The sequence below is a fragment of the Diceros bicornis genome, chromosome 14 (genome assembly GCF_020826845.1).
Source record: "Diceros bicornis minor isolate mBicDic1 chromosome 14, mDicBic1.mat.cur, whole genome shotgun sequence".
Lineage (NCBI taxonomy): Eukaryota > Metazoa > Chordata > Mammalia > Perissodactyla > Rhinocerotidae > Diceros > Diceros bicornis.
This window is the reverse complement of record NC_080753.1, coordinates 1,865,320-1,882,345: the sequence shown is the minus strand read 5'-3', so window position 1 is coordinate 1,882,345 and position 17,026 is coordinate 1,865,320. Positions and strand designations below refer to the sequence as shown.

The 17,026-nt window shown below is 40.4% G+C and overlaps 2 protein-coding genes across 3 annotated transcripts in view; one reads left to right on the top strand and one right to left on the bottom strand.

Annotated features, from left to right (window-relative positions):
- SMAP1 (small ArfGAP 1) overlaps positions 1-7,682 on the top strand; it is a 155,690-nt gene extending 148,008 nt beyond the window's left edge. For both annotated transcript variants that reach the window (XM_058554058.1, XM_058554059.1), the window contains 3 exons: positions 3,784-3,955; positions 4,865-5,172; positions 7,267-7,682. In XM_058554058.1, the coding sequence (XP_058410041.1) occupies positions 3,784-3,955; positions 4,865-5,172; positions 7,267-7,401 (615 nt within the window). In that variant the 3' untranslated portion in view covers positions 7,402-7,682. The remainder of the gene's footprint in view (positions 1-3,783; positions 3,956-4,864; positions 5,173-7,266) is intronic.
- A 62-nt stretch (positions 7,683-7,744) lies between these two features.
- The window catches only part of B3GAT2 (beta-1,3-glucuronyltransferase 2), a 54,488-nt gene continuing 45,206 nt past the window's right edge, over positions 7,745-17,026 (bottom strand). Inside the window, exons 3-4 of the mRNA XM_058554056.1 lie at positions 8,855-9,003; positions 7,745-8,777 (exon numbers count right to left, since the gene is read on the bottom strand). Of these exons, the coding sequence (XP_058410039.1) occupies positions 8,691-8,777; positions 8,855-9,003 (236 nt within the window). The 3' untranslated portion in view covers positions 7,745-8,690. The remainder of the gene's footprint in view (positions 8,778-8,854; positions 9,004-17,026) is intronic.

The window sequence follows — 17,026 nt, the reverse complement described above, 5'->3', positions numbered from 1 at the left end:
AGCCTTTAAGCATTAAAACCTTCCTTACTTTTTTTATTTTAATGATTCTTTAAAAGCTATTTAGAACATGAAGGATTTTTTTTAACTATCAATGGTCAAGAAATTTTGAATTGCCTTCTTAACATGACATGGAATGTTTTTTTGCCTGTTTTTAAATTGTAAATAGTTTAATACTTTAAATAACTTTTTAGCTTTATTGAGGTATAATTGACAAAACTATAATATATTTAAAGTGTATAAAATAATAATTTGATATGTGTGTACATTGTGAAGGGATTCCTACCATCAAGTTAATTAACACATCCATCACCTCACATTATTTACCTTTCTTAGGTGGGGTGAGAACACTTAAGTTCTGCTCTCTTAGCAGATTTCACTTGTACAATACGGCGTTGTCCACCATAGTCACCATGTTATACATGAGATCCTCAGACCTTGTTCATCTTCTCACTGGAAGTTTGTACTCTTTTACCAACACCCCCCCCCATTCTGCTCTCTGTTTCTATGAGTATGACTTTTTTTTTAGATTCCACATATAAGTGATATCATACAGTATTCGTCTTTCTTTAAGATGACATATATGAACTTTCAGGAATACAGGTTACTCTTAAGCATATAACTTTAAGATTCTATTTTAAATTTATACTTTATAGACAGCCAGTTTGTTTCAGTACAGCATAATTTTTGAGGTAAAATATGTTCCTTTCTCTAGAAAAACTGAGCCAAATGGGAATTGTTTGGATGGAAAGTTTTGCTAAGAATGAACCTATGTCTTATTAAGAAGACTAATTACATATATTTTATTACATATATTTATTGTTTTTATGATAGTCATTGTATAATTACCACTAGAATTGAGCAAATGGATTTCTTAGGAATTATTAGTTTAAATGGATCTTGATCAAAATTGTCTGCAGCATTAATGTTTATTTTCAGGAAAGAGGGCTTTGCCCCTTTTCCTCCCCCTCCCCCAGCACATAAATAGAGGAACTAAGTGTTTCCACTATTGTTTCAGTTAACATTAATTACCTTGTGAATTTGTGCAGGCATGGGCTTATGCATGTGATAATAAAAAATTGTCTAATGCTAGTATTGTCTCTTTAGAAGGAAGTATTTAGGGTATTTGACAATCTGAGCATGAAAAGTAGTTTCTTTTGGTCTGGTATTCTAGTGAGGCTGTTTTATCTGCTAAACTTCTTTAGCAGGGGAGAGAATTGCTTTGCAGCTGCTTGGAGAATTAGACCCCACGTCTGAGGCGTCAGTGTACTCATGTGTTCTGTTCAGTATCAGGGCAGCAAGTGGAACAGTGCAGACCTCACTGAACTCTTAGGTGGCACCATGACAAGGAGTGTGGGGTCCTGCCTTTATGGGGGGTTAGAGTAGCCTTCATGCTTTGGCATTCTGCATCAGTAACTGATGGACTAACAGGGCCATTTTTTTTAATCACATGATTCTTTCTTTGGAATGTTGCTTTTGGACCAAAATTGTGCCAGTTGTATTGAGCCCTATAATATTTGATAAACAGAATTATCTGTCATCCAATCTACATGTAAAGATTAAAATCCAGGCATGTTTTCAAAGTAATGTTTTTGAAAATAGGAGGAAGGGGAAGTCAGGTTAAAGTACACTTTTATACATATACTGGTAGTTGGTAATTTACTAGTTTTGGTGAGTTTTTATTATGTGAAATTGATTGAGCACCAGTAGGAATTACTCTGAATCCTATATTCGTTTACTTCTGATTTTATTTTCTGAACATAGTACAAATTCTAGTAAAAGATTTTCCCACTCATGTGAATATGAGATAATTGATTTTACATTCTGCTTTACCCGTCTGGCTGTGTAGTCTTCCCTGAGTGAGTTAGAAATACTCTGCTGACCAGAGTGCACATGTGTATGGAGGGTTGAGGGGAATCGTTGCAGAGCCCCCAAAGGTGACATGTAGAAGCATCCTTTTCTGTTCTATCTGTAATATACACACACCAACAGTATCTAGACCTGCACAAGTGCTCTGGCCTCTCCTTGGTTCAGCCCTAGGATCCCAGACAGCCAGAGGGCCTTTGGGTAGGGGTCCTGCAGTGTCACTTGACGGGCAAAATTGTTCTTTTATCCTGGAGTTCTAGGGCTGGCAAATGGAGTGCCAAAAATAAATAAATAAATAAATAAATAAATGGACGTTTGAGTGCTTACTAGTCATGCTGTTTGGTGGGGCTGTTTTAGACTGTGTCCATGTTGAAGTAGATATTCCGTATTATCTGCCTTCATCAGAAGAAACATCCATGTTTGGAGCCTGTGAGTATCAGTCAGGCTGCTCTAGGAGGAATCTGGGGTAAAGCTTTCCCAACCACTTTGTGTTTTCTTGTAGTTATCTCTTAGATTGAACAGACACTAAATGTGATGAAAAGATCTCTTAGTGATCTAAAAAAAAAAAACCAACAAAACAAGCTCAGATACAGAGAACCAATTGGCGTTTGCCAGAGGTGGGGTGTGGGAGGGGGAGAAATAGGTGAAGGGGGTCAAAAGGGTAAAACAGAACAAAAACATGTATTAAATGAATGAATATATGTTGGCTAAACTGCAATCTGAATCATCTCATAAAAAACAAGAATACAGAATTGACTTTACTCGTTCAACTTGCATTCAATAAATAGTATTTTTAACCTAGCATTTTCATCATAATGTATACATATAGCTTATGAATGAATAAACATAAATTTAAACATATTGGAAAAAGAGAAAAAGATCGCTTAGTGAGGTGGTTGCTCTATCTGACATTAACAGTAAACACTGTGTGCTTGACCCTGCCATTCTGCACAGCACATCTCGTGGTTACCAAGCAGTTCTGTAAGGTAGGTATCTTCTTATCCACATTTTCCAGGAGAGAGGTGATTGAGGGTGAGGAAGGGCAGGTGACAGGAAGTGAGGGGGCCAGAGCCTTGGTCCTGGCGGGCTGGCTGTGGAACCCACGCTTTCAGCCTTAGATCTGCATCTTCACTGGTAGTTCAGATATGCTGTATTCAAGCACATTGTTATATTTGCTGTTCCATCGTGTCTAATTTCTTATACATTTCAGATCTTTTGCACAATTAAGTGGCTTTTTCTTTCCATCTCAAAATTCTTGCTTAATTTGTCGTAATAGATTCAAAATATTGTTCTGCTTAGTTTGTGAATACAATACTTGGATGGCAATTTATTGCAAGGTTTTTTAGCTAAGACTTTAAATATCTGAATATTCTAATGTGGTTAAAACTGATCTAGATTAGGTTTATAAAAATATCATGATGCAGCTTTTGAAAAACAAAACCCTTATTTACCCCCCAAAAAGACAAAATCAGCCATTGCAGGACCCTGTTGCAGTCTGCTCTAGTTGTAGAAATGTTCTTTATTCCAAGGGACACCAGTTCCTTGAAGCAGTAGTTGCTGAGGGAGAGCCCGAGAGTCTCCCAGGAATGGAGGTCCTCAGACAGCAGCCACATACCATTGTGGTCAGGACGTGATGGGCAAAACCTCTGCTTTAGTCTAGCAGGTAAATGCAATTGATTATGAAAGAGCTTTGATCTACTGCTACATGAACAGATTCAAAATAGGAAACATTGTACCTTTATCCTAGATTTTTTTTTTTTATGTGTGGGCTTGTGGAATGATCCTCTTTAATGTCACCATTTTACCTTCTACAATCGTTTTATTTCTGTCTAGTTTCATAACTTCATTTGGATTTTAAGTAATGGATGAGCTTTGTTTTAGTATACAGAATTCAACAGCTTATTTTGGTGTTTATCTTAGGGGACATCCTCCGTACCAGCCACTGCCACTCTGTCTACAGTAACATCTGGGGATCTGGATCTGTTCACTGAGCAAACTACAAAGTCAGAAGAGGTGGCGAAGAAACAGCTCTCCAAAGACTCCATCTTATCTCTGTATGGTACAGGCACCATTCAGCAGCAGAGTACTCCTGGTAATTCAGTTTGAAATCTACTTTCAGTGAATTGTAGTGACATTACTAAAAGTATATCCTTTGTGGTTACAATATTATCAATTATGTTTCTTACCTATTTGTCTATGTAATGGGTGCTTTTGTTGTTGCAATTTACACAACTACAAAACTGAAATGAATGAGGCATTAAAATTAAAAAGCATGTACAGAATTCACAAAACTTTATTCATTAGAATTCACAAGCTGTTCACATATCACTTGACATTGTTTCACAAGCTTATAGGACATGGATTATCTTTAAAGAATTATTTAAATTTGATTTGCATGAAGTTGATAACTGTGTACAGTATGGTATTTTCTCTGCAAGTGAACAGTAAGCAGTCTGAATTATCACATGGATTCCAAAAAAGCTTCGGGATGTTTAAAATAATTATAATGAAATACTAGCATGGTAAGATTTATTGTTTACACAGTTTTAATGTCAGACGATTTCGTCTACAATGATGAGCTACATTTCACATATGAGCTGAAATTGTGTGACATCCCAGCTGCTTCCATTAGATCCAGACACAGTCAGCTCTCACTGTGTATCTGGTAGTGGGGGACCAGTGGAGCAGGTCAGCAGAGACAGCACATAATCGCATGGTCTTCACAGTGGGTATTTTCCATAGCTATTGCATAAGACTTATTTATCCTAATTAAACTTGCTCAGGTTAATAACTGATGTGTCTGCATTCTGGAAGTAACCAGCTCTGAAGGAGTAGGTGTGAGTTGGTCTGAGCAGTAGGAGCAGCTAGACTGGAATTAAAATTTTTTCTGTGGGTAGTTCAGAAATATGGTATCCTTTTTCTGTGATTATAGAGGTGAGTGCACCTGGATACAATAGCTGTTTTCCTCATCCATTTTCTTTTCATGGTTCTTATGATGCAGGTGTCTATTTGGGACCCACGAATATACCATTTACCTCACAAGCACCGACTGCATTTCAGGGTTTTCCGTCGATGGGCGTACCTGTGCCTGGAGCGCCTGGCCTTATAGGAAATGTGATGGGACAGAATGCAAGCATGATGGTGGGCATGCCCATGCCCAATGGGTTTATGGGAAATGCACAAACTGGTGTGATGCCACTTCCTCAAAACATTGTTGGCGCCCAAGGAGGAATGGTGGGACAGATGGGCGCACCCCAGAGTAAGTTTGGCCTGCCACAAGCTCAACAGCCTCAGTGGAACCTCTCGCAGGTAGGGGTCATTTACTCTCCAACTTCTCCAAAATCAAAGAAACTAGATTTATTTTGTAAATGGTTTTATTTGTATTTAAATCTAACAATCTGTCAGAAAGAATTGAGTGGGGATAATGTTGTATAAGGTCAAACTGTCTATAGATATTTTGAAGTTATATCAAATAGACAAAGGAGCTGTCCTTGTCCCTGTACCAAGAATGTTCAGATTCTAACATGAGTGACAGGAGAAGTCATCTTGGGCATCCTGAGAGACTCCCTGTCTGCCCCCTTTAAATTAGCACCAGGCCTAATTCAGCTCCCTGGGGGGCATTTTTATAGTGCACTTAGCCCAACCTATCTTAATAACTTTTGAGTTTTTTATAACTTTCAAAAATTAGAAAGAAAATCCAGCCTCATGTATTTCAAGTACTATTTTATGAGGGATTTAGGCTGTTCTCCATGTCCTATGGCTACTGCCCATGGATTTATAAAAAATCTTTTTCTTCAAAAATCTTTGGGGGCCGGCCCGGTGGCGTAGTGGTTAAGTTCATGCACTCCGCTTCAGTGGCCTGGGGTTCGCAGGTTCAGATCCCGGGCACAGACCTGTGCACTGCTCATCAAGCTATGCTGTGCCGGTGTCCCACATATAAAGTAGAGGAAGATGGGCACGGATGGTAGCTGAGGGCCAATTCTTCTCACACACACAAAAAAATCGTTGTAAAGTTGTATTTCCTTTTTACTCATCCCCATAATTATATTTATGTTTAAAAAGATTACCACTAGTTCAAGAATTCGCATAAGATATGAACAAACCCTTATTTGTCTCAGACACCTCTTCATATATAAAATCTTGTTTCTACTTAAGTTAGTTTAGAGCCAGGAGATGACGTTGTAGTATTACCTCTTTCAAATCCACTTCTGTCTGAGGTGCTCCGTCTGACTCCTCTGACTCCAGAGACAAAGGCCTCAGACAGGTCCATGCTCCTGCTGCCCCTCCCCTGCACTTGCTGTTTGATGTGCCTCCAGCATTCTGGTGATCTGGGTTTCTGTTGTGGTCGGCTGTTTTACCTTGAGAGCATTCAGGGGATAGTCTGTAGTGGTTTCTAACTAACGTCATTGTATACCCTGTGAATGCTCCAAGTGACTTTTACTGTCACTATTTAAAGGAATGTCTGTATGACATTGGTCTCCACTCTCTGGGAATCACAGAAATTCCAAGTATGAAATGTTAGTAGCAGCTTTTGTGTAGCCAACATGCTGAAGCTCACCTGCTCAGGTGAAGGTGCTGGATGAGCCCGTGAGGAGCCAGCGGGGGCTCTTACTCCGTCGTGCTGAAGGGGAGTGCCGTTCTCTACTCCCCCTCAGTGGCATCTGCTGGCCAACCACAAGGTGGTTACAGCATCCTTTAGTGAGTCTGAAGAAGTGATCTGCCCCTTCAGACACTCATGCCTGATCAGTGATGTGGTTAATACTAGTGTCTTCATCAAGAATGCAGTCCAACCCTGAGCCCAGGTTTTTAACCTGCTCTGCCTTGTGGTAAATCTTCTTGCCTTGCCTTCACTTATCATCAGTCTTAGAAGGAAGAGAACCACAGGGAAGGGTTAAGATGCTTCTATACAAACAAACAGGACTCCAGTCTGGAAGAAAAATACATGTCATCTTATACCTTATATCTTATAATGAAAATTAATTTTAGATGTTTATGTGGTTAGCTAAGCAGAAGAAAAAAATGTATGTCAAAGATTGCTTTGGTACTTTTTTTCAGTTGTGGTTAATCTTTAGGGGATAAGAAATGGAGTCTAGAAAATGAATATATTGAGATCACTTTATGGACAGTGCTAAAAAGTAGAAGGAAAAAAGACTAAGATGGGAACAACGTAGCTCTTTGCTTTCTGTAGAGAAATAACTGTATTTAGTCTGCTTGTACCCAGGGCTCTGATTTTCACATTGATGAAAAATACTTATTATAATTGCTATTAAGCTTCAGTATGTCTTCAAATAAAGGCAGCTTCCAATAAAATAGGGTGACTATTAAAAATGTCTACCTGTGGTTAAAGAAACAAGAATTAGAAGTGATGTAAGCCTCTTAAACTGAGCCTTTTATGTTTCACAGATGAATCAGCAGATGGCTGGCATGGCTCTCAGCAGTGCGAGCCCTCCCGTGGGTCTCGGCCAGCCCCCCAACACAACAGCAGGATGGTCTGGAAGCTCATCGGGTCAGACTCTCAGCACACAGCTGTGGAAGTGAAAGCCACAGTGCAAGTTTCCCCCAGAACCGCCACCTGACATTCCTTGCTGAAATGCATCTAGTCCCTGTTTATTCATGTACATATATTTTTTTCTTTTCCCCCATTTGTTCATATTAAGAATTACCTGATTGACCGTGTGGTCTGTACTGATTAAATTTGATGTGGTGAAAAGCAGGTTGAGAAACCATTTTATGTCCAGGGCAGCTTTGCTCGTATTTCCCATGATTTCATAAACCACATTGTTTGATAAGCTGCTCAGTCAACTTGCATAATCAATCAATCAGTTTTACTTGATAAAATTATAGCTCTAATGTTTGCATATAAGGGAAGTAGTTATCATCATGTTAGTAATACCTCTAACAGTATAAACCTTGCCCCCAAATTAGCCCGTAATCCTGTAGGAAGGTACTGTACGATCAAATGTGTAATCCTATAAATAGACTGTAAATGTGTCACTGAGCACTGTTTCCTGGTGTTCCAGATTCCTTGATTTCATCATTCACTCACTGTGCTGTGGTTACGATGTGCTTACAGGGAACGTGGTTAGTGAAAGGAAGATAAACCTGGATGTCACTACAAAACTTACTTTAATGAATGTTGAAAGAATTCAGATTTTATCTGCCTCTCTTGTAATTTGGATCTCTTATATACATAGTGCTAACATGAAGACCTTTCTCTGCACTATATGCAAACAGGGTAACTAAACAAAGCCACTTTCAATCCTTGAAGGTATATCCAGGTTTATGACAGTAATTGTGTTTACATTTTATGGTGCCTAGTACTGATAAAATGTTATAGCCCTATATTAAACAGATGAATCCATAGACCTTTTTTTTGTGGGTTTTATTTCCTATGATGTATACTGCTACCAACCTTACAAAAATTAGGTAACATTGCAGTCAGGGATGGGAACATTTAGTTGATGAAATACCTGTAAGCTGTTTCTAAAACCTGTTCAGTTCTACCAATTATAAGGCCAAATGGGGGAAGGAAAAGTATACGAGATACTCAGAGTGGTCCCTGCAGTGTCACTGAGCTGTGCTGTACAGAGGTCTTCCAGTTTAGTTGTAGGGAGAACATGCAGAACAAACAAAGACAAAAACATACATCTTATACCATCCAGTTAGCTGATGTCAACTGACGAGCTCTGTGTAAACAGATGTCCATCAGGTGACGACAGGCTGTTGTACTGAAGTGAAGGACAGTACCTGAATGCTCTGCAGCCAGGCCTCCCCGTGTCCTCTTCCACGTTCACTGGCCAGGCAGGCGGCACCAGGTGCTACTGCGTTTACACCTCAATTTTCACTGTGTCCAGGTGGTACTTTGGCTCGTTGGCTAGATTAACCTTCTCTGTCCGAGTGTGCCACACGAGGACCTAAGGGGAGGGAGACCTTTGGTAGCCACACAACGCTGACCCTCTACATGGTCAAGCAGCACAAGTGAAATGAATACCTTGGTGCAGTTACTTGCTTTCGGTTCCAGTTCTTCGACTGTTGTTATCTGCTTTAGAAAGTCAGACTCTTGCATCCCTGGCTGGGATCCACGACGCTTAAACACAGCTTTTGGATTGGACAAGATGACTTGAAGACTTACAGCAAATCCTTTGTGAAAAGTTAGGGAAGGAAAAAAAAAGACTTTAAAATATTGGTGTGCTTCTCTTTTTTCTATGTATAATTTTGGTCACATCAAAAACAATTTTTAAATATCTGCTCTATGCCAGATCTTGGTTCACACAGTTGAACGGGAGCATTACGTGCATCACAGTCTCAAAAGGATACCAGTCGTCACCCTGTTGCCCCTGCAGTGCCGTGGTAGGGGCCTGAGCACGGGCCTCTACTGTGAAGTAGGCAGTCCAGGCTGTGGATAACTCAGGGTGACTTGTAGCAGACGCTGCACACCCTGCATAAGACACTCCGGGACAACTGAGAACTGAATGTAGCCAAAGAGCCTCCAGACCTACCCGCACTGCCCTTTGACATCTTGGTATATGTATGCTTTATCAAGACCCACACTGCTCTGATGTACCCTGAATTTAGAAGACTGAGAAACAGAAGTCACTTAACTAGAAAATGTATAATACATAATCATTTGGTTTAAATTTCCAATTTGGTTCAATCTGAACTGGGGGTGGGGTTGGAAATCAGTGCAGAAAATATCAGGTCATTTGATAAATTTGTTTTTTGCATTTCATTTTTCAAGGAAATAAATTAGTGTCAATTTCCTTCAATGGTTTGGTCATAAGAAAAATCACTACTGTTAATCTCTAGTTAATAAACTCTGTGTTAAAGGCTTAGCCATGAAACACTCTACAAGCCATCTCAGCAAGCAATTGTTACAACCTTCACAGCTGCTTTGAAAGCCTGAAGCCCTGGACCACTGCTCTCATGACTACGGCGACACTGTAAAGCCAGGCACCCCCAGAGTTAACAGCTATGAGGACCAATCCCAGCAACATTTTTTAGCAGTTTTTTGCCCATCTCTACATTAACTGACCTGATTTATGCTGATTCTTGCAAAAATATAGTTAGCAAAGTAAGTACCAAATGAGACCAGGCAGTAATGAGGAACTGTGAGAAAACCACGCCAGCATTCCCGTAAGTCCCCAGAGGCTACGCCGGCCAGTCCTGTGTTCTAGACCCTGCTGTCTTCGTGGGAAACCTTAGCACGAAGCTCTGTGCACGGCAGGTGGGCACGAAGGGTGCTGAGTGAAGAACAAAGAACAATCACGAAGCATTAGCCTGAGAACTGGCCCCAGAAGCTCCCACCAGTCCTGGGGGGCAGCACGTTCCAGCAGAAAGAACACTGAATTTGGAATTAGAAGCCTTTTGTTTTGCCTAGGTCCTTTCCCTGGGACACTGGCCAAGTCACTCAACCGTTCTTGGTTCTGAAACTTCCATTTCCTCATCTGCCAAGAGGTGTGACACCTTCTCAACTCCCTGTCTCAGGTAAAACCAGTGTATGGAAAGACTCCACTAACTGCAAAGCACTGTTCAAAAGATACTGCAGTATATAAATAAAAATGCCATTGTAAATGTCATCACGAGAGCGCTGGAGAGCAGTGTGTACGGGGGGTGTAAAGGGCTTGTGGAAGTCCCGCCGAGCAGGCCAGCTGCACTTCACACCACTCTTCACTCAGGCCTGGCTGGCAGAACAGCCACAGGCTCCTCGACAGAGAGCCAGAGGTTTGAATTAACACATGAGAAGGGCCTTTTCTAAGAGGTCACTCAGATTGCTTGCTTTATTTTCCTGTGCTGATTCCTCTTTTTTCTTGGTTGAGGAGGTCTGCCCTTATCGATCACACTGAAGCTCCTGGTATATTTTTCACATGGCTTCAAGGTACTGATTGTATTTCCCCATTCTCATAAAAAAAAAAATTGGGTGTGCATTTTGCAGAAGTCATTCTGCAAATGATGCAAAACCATGTTGATCCGATTTCCTTCATTTTCCCCTAAGACTTTAACACATTCATCATCGTGATGCTGCAGGATTCAGATTATTTTCTTGCTTTCCATATGTAGCTCAGAAATATCCTTCTGGCTCTTACAGCAAAGTTAGTTACATGGCAAAATCTACAATTTCAGCAAAGCTGACAGAAGGTGTGAAGCTGCACATTGTTCTGCTGTGAGGCCCTTTCCTGGCCTCACTGGGGAGAGGAGAACTGGAAGGCCAACTCCCTGGAGAGAGATCGAGTGGGGGCTGCCACAGCAGCAAAGCGGCTCTGTATTTTCTAATGCAAGAGGGGGTGGGGGCTATTCAGATGCTCCTCAAAACCCACCTCCATTTCCTGCGTGGCACCCTTGCTCAGGGAACCTTCAAAGGAAGCAGGTTGCAGCCAGCATGGGAAGCACGTGCTAATGAGGGCAAACCCCAGGATGCGTTTTGGGGAACCATCTGACCTGCTGGGAAGCTGGAGAGTTCGAGTTCTCCCTCTGAAAGTGAACAAGGAGTTTTTCGTTCCCAACCCATTAGTTTCCAACCCAAGATATAGTGGGTATTCTTCATTTCCAAGTATTTATGCCTCAAGTATTACAAGTTGTACCTTTTCCTTTTTTTAGTGAAGTTAATTTAGCTTTAAAGATGCTTACAGTAGCTTTTGAGATACTAGAGGCCTTACAAATTCATGGGAGTAGGATTCTCTGTCCTGGTCAGTGTGTAAAAAATGAAATGAAAACTGGCTGTTGACTGTGAATGCAAGATTTCCTGACTTCCAATGGAGGGTGGGGATTTGCTCCCTCCCAGTGAGGGGGACAGGCCCGCCTCAATATATGCTTATTGATTAATGAGTAGAAACAACATCTGTGAGATATTCAAAGTCCAACAAGCCATTTCCACTTCTGGACAAGACGGCGCAGCGAGGACTGGGTTTTCCCACTGTCTTAAGTAACTAAAAATCAGACAAGATATTTGGTGGGCAGCGGGGATGGCTTCCAGACACTGGAAACGAGGCACACAAGACAGATCTCAGAAGAGGGAGACAGACAGGAGCCCTGCGTTGCCCTGGCTTCCTGCCTGCAGCGAGTTTGCAGGCTCTCCATGGGGAGAGGAACTCGCACAGCGTTGCAGTCTCCTTGAGCTGAGGAAACAGAACTGAGAATTTGGAAAGGCCAAGACAGCTAGACTTCGCAGGGCAGAGTACTGGAGAGGAAAGAGCCCTGTTGCCTGTCCAGGGCGCTACTCAAGTCCAGCTGAGTGTGATCAGCAAATGCCTGTGAAACGACCAAGGCCAAGTACAGAACCACTGGAAAAAAGCAAGTGGACCATGTCCTGGAGGTCACTCAGGGCCAGGAAGAGTTCACACTCCCACCAGCCAGATGCAGCTGGTGGTAGCTGGGGCATTTGGAAGAGTACTTGGAAGGGTATCGTGTCCACTGTGGGGGCAAATTAGCCCAAAGCTAAAGGCTGAGCTGGTTCTGCCTAACACACCGTAAAAGCCTGGAAAGAATCAAATGTTTCCAAGTAACTTAGTTGTATCCCAGGAAAAAAATGTGTGTATAAAAAATGTATGTTATACATATTACTTGTATGCATATATACATATATAATTCTTACCTAGTTACATAAAATTCAAAATGCCTGATATAGAAATTACCAGATGTATAAAGTACAATCTCATAATGAAGAGAAAAAATTAGCAGAAACAAACCCAGAAATGACACACATGATAGAATTACTGAACAAGAACATTGAAACATATTATAAATATACTTCATGTGTTCAAATGGGTAGAGGAAAGATTGAGCATGCTAAGGAGAGACATGGAAGACAAAAAGACCCAAAGTGTTCTTGTCATGAAAATTGCAGTGTCGAGATGAAAACTATGCTGGGTGGGATGAACAAGTGACGAGAAATTGCAGAGTAAAAGATGAGTAACCTTGAATGCATAACAATAGAAACCACCAAAATGAAACACAAAAAGGAAGAGACACACGTGCATGTACAACACACACATACGTGTGTGCATACACACACACACACAAACACACACACTGAAGTCACAGAAACAGAATGAAAGGGGGAGAGGTAACAAAACACTTTTTTGAAGAAATAACTGAAAATTTTCCAAATCTGAAAAATCAGTAAAGATATATATCTTTATATAAGACTTAACACTCAACCAACTTGAGCTGACACTCATAGAACACTCCACCCAACAACAGCAGAATACACAATCTTTTCAAGTGCACATGGGACATTATCAAGACAGGCCATAGTCTGGGCCATACATCAAATCTCAATAAAATTAAAAGAATTCAAATTCTACAAAGTATTTCTCTGACCACAATGGAAGTAAAATAGAAACCAATAATATAAAGACATCTGGAAAATCCCCCGAATATTTGAAAACTAAACAACATAATTCAAACTAAAATGTAGATCAAAGAAAAAATCAAAAGGGAAATGAAAAAGTGGTTAACTGAATGAAAATGAAAACAAAACATCAAAATTTGTGCAATGCATCTAAAGCAGTACTTAGATGAAAAATGAATTTTTAAAAACACTAACCACTTTTGATGAGAATAAAGTTCTCAACTCAGTGACCTAAGCTCCCACCTTTATATACTAGAAAAAGAAGAGTAAATGAGACCAAAAGTAAATAGAAAAAATAAGTACTAATAAATATAAGAGCCAAAATCACTGAAATAGAAATAGAAAACAAGAAGATCAGTGAAATCAAACCTTGTCCTTTGAAAAAAAAGTCAATAAAATTGATAAACATCTACCCATTTTTATCAGGAAAAAAGAGAGAGGACCCCAATGACCTATGCCAGGAATGAGGGAGGAGGACGGGCACAGGTTCTACAAACATTAAAATGAAAATAAAGGAGTAGTATGAACATCTTTATGGCAGTAAATTTGACAACTTAGATAAAAATGGACAAGTTTCTTGAAAGACACAAACTATCAAAGCTCACTTATGAAGACACAGATAATCTGAATACCCTGTATCAATTAAAGAAATTAAATATGTAGTTAAAGATCTTCCCACCAAAAAAACCCACACACAAAAATAAAACCAGGGGCCGGCCCTGTGGCTTAGCGGTTAAGTGCACACACTCCGCTACTGGTGGCCCGGGTTCGGATCCTGGGCGCGCACCGATGCACCACTTGTCCGGCCATGCTGAGGTGGCGTCCCACATACAGCAACTAGCAGGATGTGCAACTACAACGTACAACTATCTACTGGGGCTTTGGGGAGAAAAAGGGAAAAAAAAAGGAGGAGGATTGGCAATAGATGTTAGCTCAGGGCTGGTCTTCCTCAGCAAAAAGAGGAGGATTGGCATGGATGTCAGCTCAGGGCTGATCTTCCTCACAAAAATAAATAAATAAATAAATAAAACCAAAAAAACCCCTCCAGGCCCAGATAGCTTCACTGGTGGTTTCTACCAAACATTTAAGGAAGAAATAATAGAACTTGTCCAGAAAACAGAAAAGGAGGGAGCACTTCTCAGATCATTCCATGAGGCCAGCAGTACCCGGATACCAAAACCAGACAGAAGCATTACAAGAAAACTACAAACCCACCACTCCCATGAACACAGAAAAATTCTTCCAAGTTTTAGCAAACTGAATCCGACTATAAAAAAGACAATAAATCATAACCAAGTGAGGTTTATCCCAAGACTGCAATGTTGGTTTAACATTTCAATATCATTGTAATTCACCACATTAACAGACTGAAAAATTAAAAAACATCTATCTGATTATCTCAATGGATGGAGAAGTTGCACTTGACAAAATCCAACATCTAGTCATGATTTTAAAAAAGCCTCTCAGCAAACTAAGAATAGAAGTGAACTTCCTCAACTGAGAAAGGGCATCTACAAAAACTATTGTGAACATCATACTTGACGGTGAAAGATTGGGTGTTACAGCCCTGAAGATGGAATGAAGCAAGGGTGTCTGCTCTTGACTTGTATTCAACAGTGTACTGAAGGTCCTAGCCATTGCAATAACGGGGGAAAAAAAAAGAAAGAAGGAAGGAAAGAAAAAAGACAGACAAATTGGAAAGGAGGAAGTCCAGCAAACCTCCCCTTCCCCCCTCAGCCACAGTTAAGAGCATCAGTAATGCTTGTTCTTCAATTGTGTGTCAACTTAGTCTCATCTCACCTCCACACACACGCCCACTACCACTCTCTCTCCTCTAACTACACATAATCTAATTTCAGCAAGGCTGCCACACATCAAAACCACTGCCAGTTCCCAAAGGATGGTTTTTGGCAACAATACCTTCACAGTCTGGTCAAAACAAAGACCCTAATGGCTTTCTGTCTGCAACAGTTGCTCTGGCTAGTTGTACTGGAGTATTGGGCTCTTGACACTCTGCTGTTGCCAATAAGTATCAGGTAATTTCAGAAGTCTCTCTCTACCCACTTTAAACAATAAGAAGGAAAAAAAAAAGATTTCAATTTCTAAATTGAAGTGTCTACACACGCAGTAGTATCAGGGAACTTGCTGGAGAAAGAAAAACATGTGAGGCACCCCTTTTCCGCTCTTCCCTAATTCTATCTGAAGTGGCTGCCTCTCCTTTCGTATCTCTTCCCAGCAAAGCACACGCTGCTTTTTGTAGTGTTGTGTGTGTGTGCACGTGCGCTTGTGTATATACTCCTGAGTATTTGCTATGTAAAAGATCATGTTGTTGATAAATGGAGATAGTTTTACTTCTTCCTTACCAACCTGGATGCCTTTTATTCCCTTTTTTGCCTAATTGTCCTGCTACAACCTAGAGTACACTGGTGAAAACAAGTGTTAAGAAGGCTCATCCAGGGCCAGCTCCATGGCCTAGTGGTTAAGTTTGGCACATTCTACTTCTGTGGCCTGGGTTCGGTTCCCGGGCATGCACCTACACCACTCATTGGCAGCTATGCTGTGGTGTCTGCTTGCATACAAAATAGAGGAAGATTGGCACAGATGTTAGCTCAGGGCAAATCTTCCTTAAAAAAAAAAAAAAGGTCTCATCCTCGTTCTGTGCTTGATTTTAGGAGAAAAGCTTTCAGTCTTCAACAATTAAATACGATGTTGGCTGTGGGTTTTTCCTAGATGCCCTTTATCAAGCAGAAGATGTCCCTTTCCATTCCTCGTTTATTGAACTTCTGTCTAGTGTTTTTATCATGAAAGAATGTTGAATGCTCTCAGGTGCTTTTTCTGCATCTATTGATTTGATCATGTGGGTTTTTTTTGTGTGTGTGTGGTGAGGAAGATTTTTCTTGAGCTAACATCTATGCCAATCTTCCTCTATTTTTATGCGGGATGCCACCACAGTATGGCTTGATGAGCGGTGTGTAGGTCTGCCCCCAGGATCTGAACCCATGAATCCTGGGCCTCCAAACCAGAGCATGTGAACTTAACCGTGAACTTAACCACTACGCTACTGGGCTGTCCCCTGATCATGTGGCTTCTGTCCTTTGCTTTTTTATTCTCTATTTCATTTATTTTTGCTCTAATCTTTATTTCCTTCCTACTGCTTATTTTGGGTTTAGTTTCCTCTTCTGGTTCTAGTTATGGTAAAAGGGTTGGTTACTGGTTTGAGATCTTTCTTCTTTTTAATAGAAGCATTTGCAGCTATAAATTTTCCTCTAAGCAGTGCTTTAGCTGCACCCCATAAGTTTTAGTATGTTGTGTTTCCATTTTCACTCATCTCAAAGTATTTTCCAGTATCCCTTATGATTTCTTATTTGACCAATTTTTATTTAGGAGTGTGCTGTTTAATTTTCACGTACTTGTGAATTTCACAAACTCCTCTCTGGTAGTCATTTCTAATTTCATTCTCGTGTAGTCCAAGAATATACTGGGTATAATTTCAATTATTTTAAGTTTATTTATACCTGTTTTATGGCCTAACATATGGTCTATCCTGGAGAAGATTCAATTGTGCATTTGAGAAGACTGCATTCTGCTGTTGGGTGAGGTGTTCTATAGATGTCATAGGTCTAGTTGTTTTGTAGTAGTTTCAAGGCTTCTAGCTGATCTCCTATCTAGTTGTTCTATTATTGAAAGTGGGATGTTGATATTTGCAACTATTATTGTTGAATTGTCTATTTCTCCCTTCAGTTCTGTCATTTTTGCTTTAAGTATTTTGGGGCTTTATTGTAAGATGCGTATATGTTTATAATTGTTATATCTTTG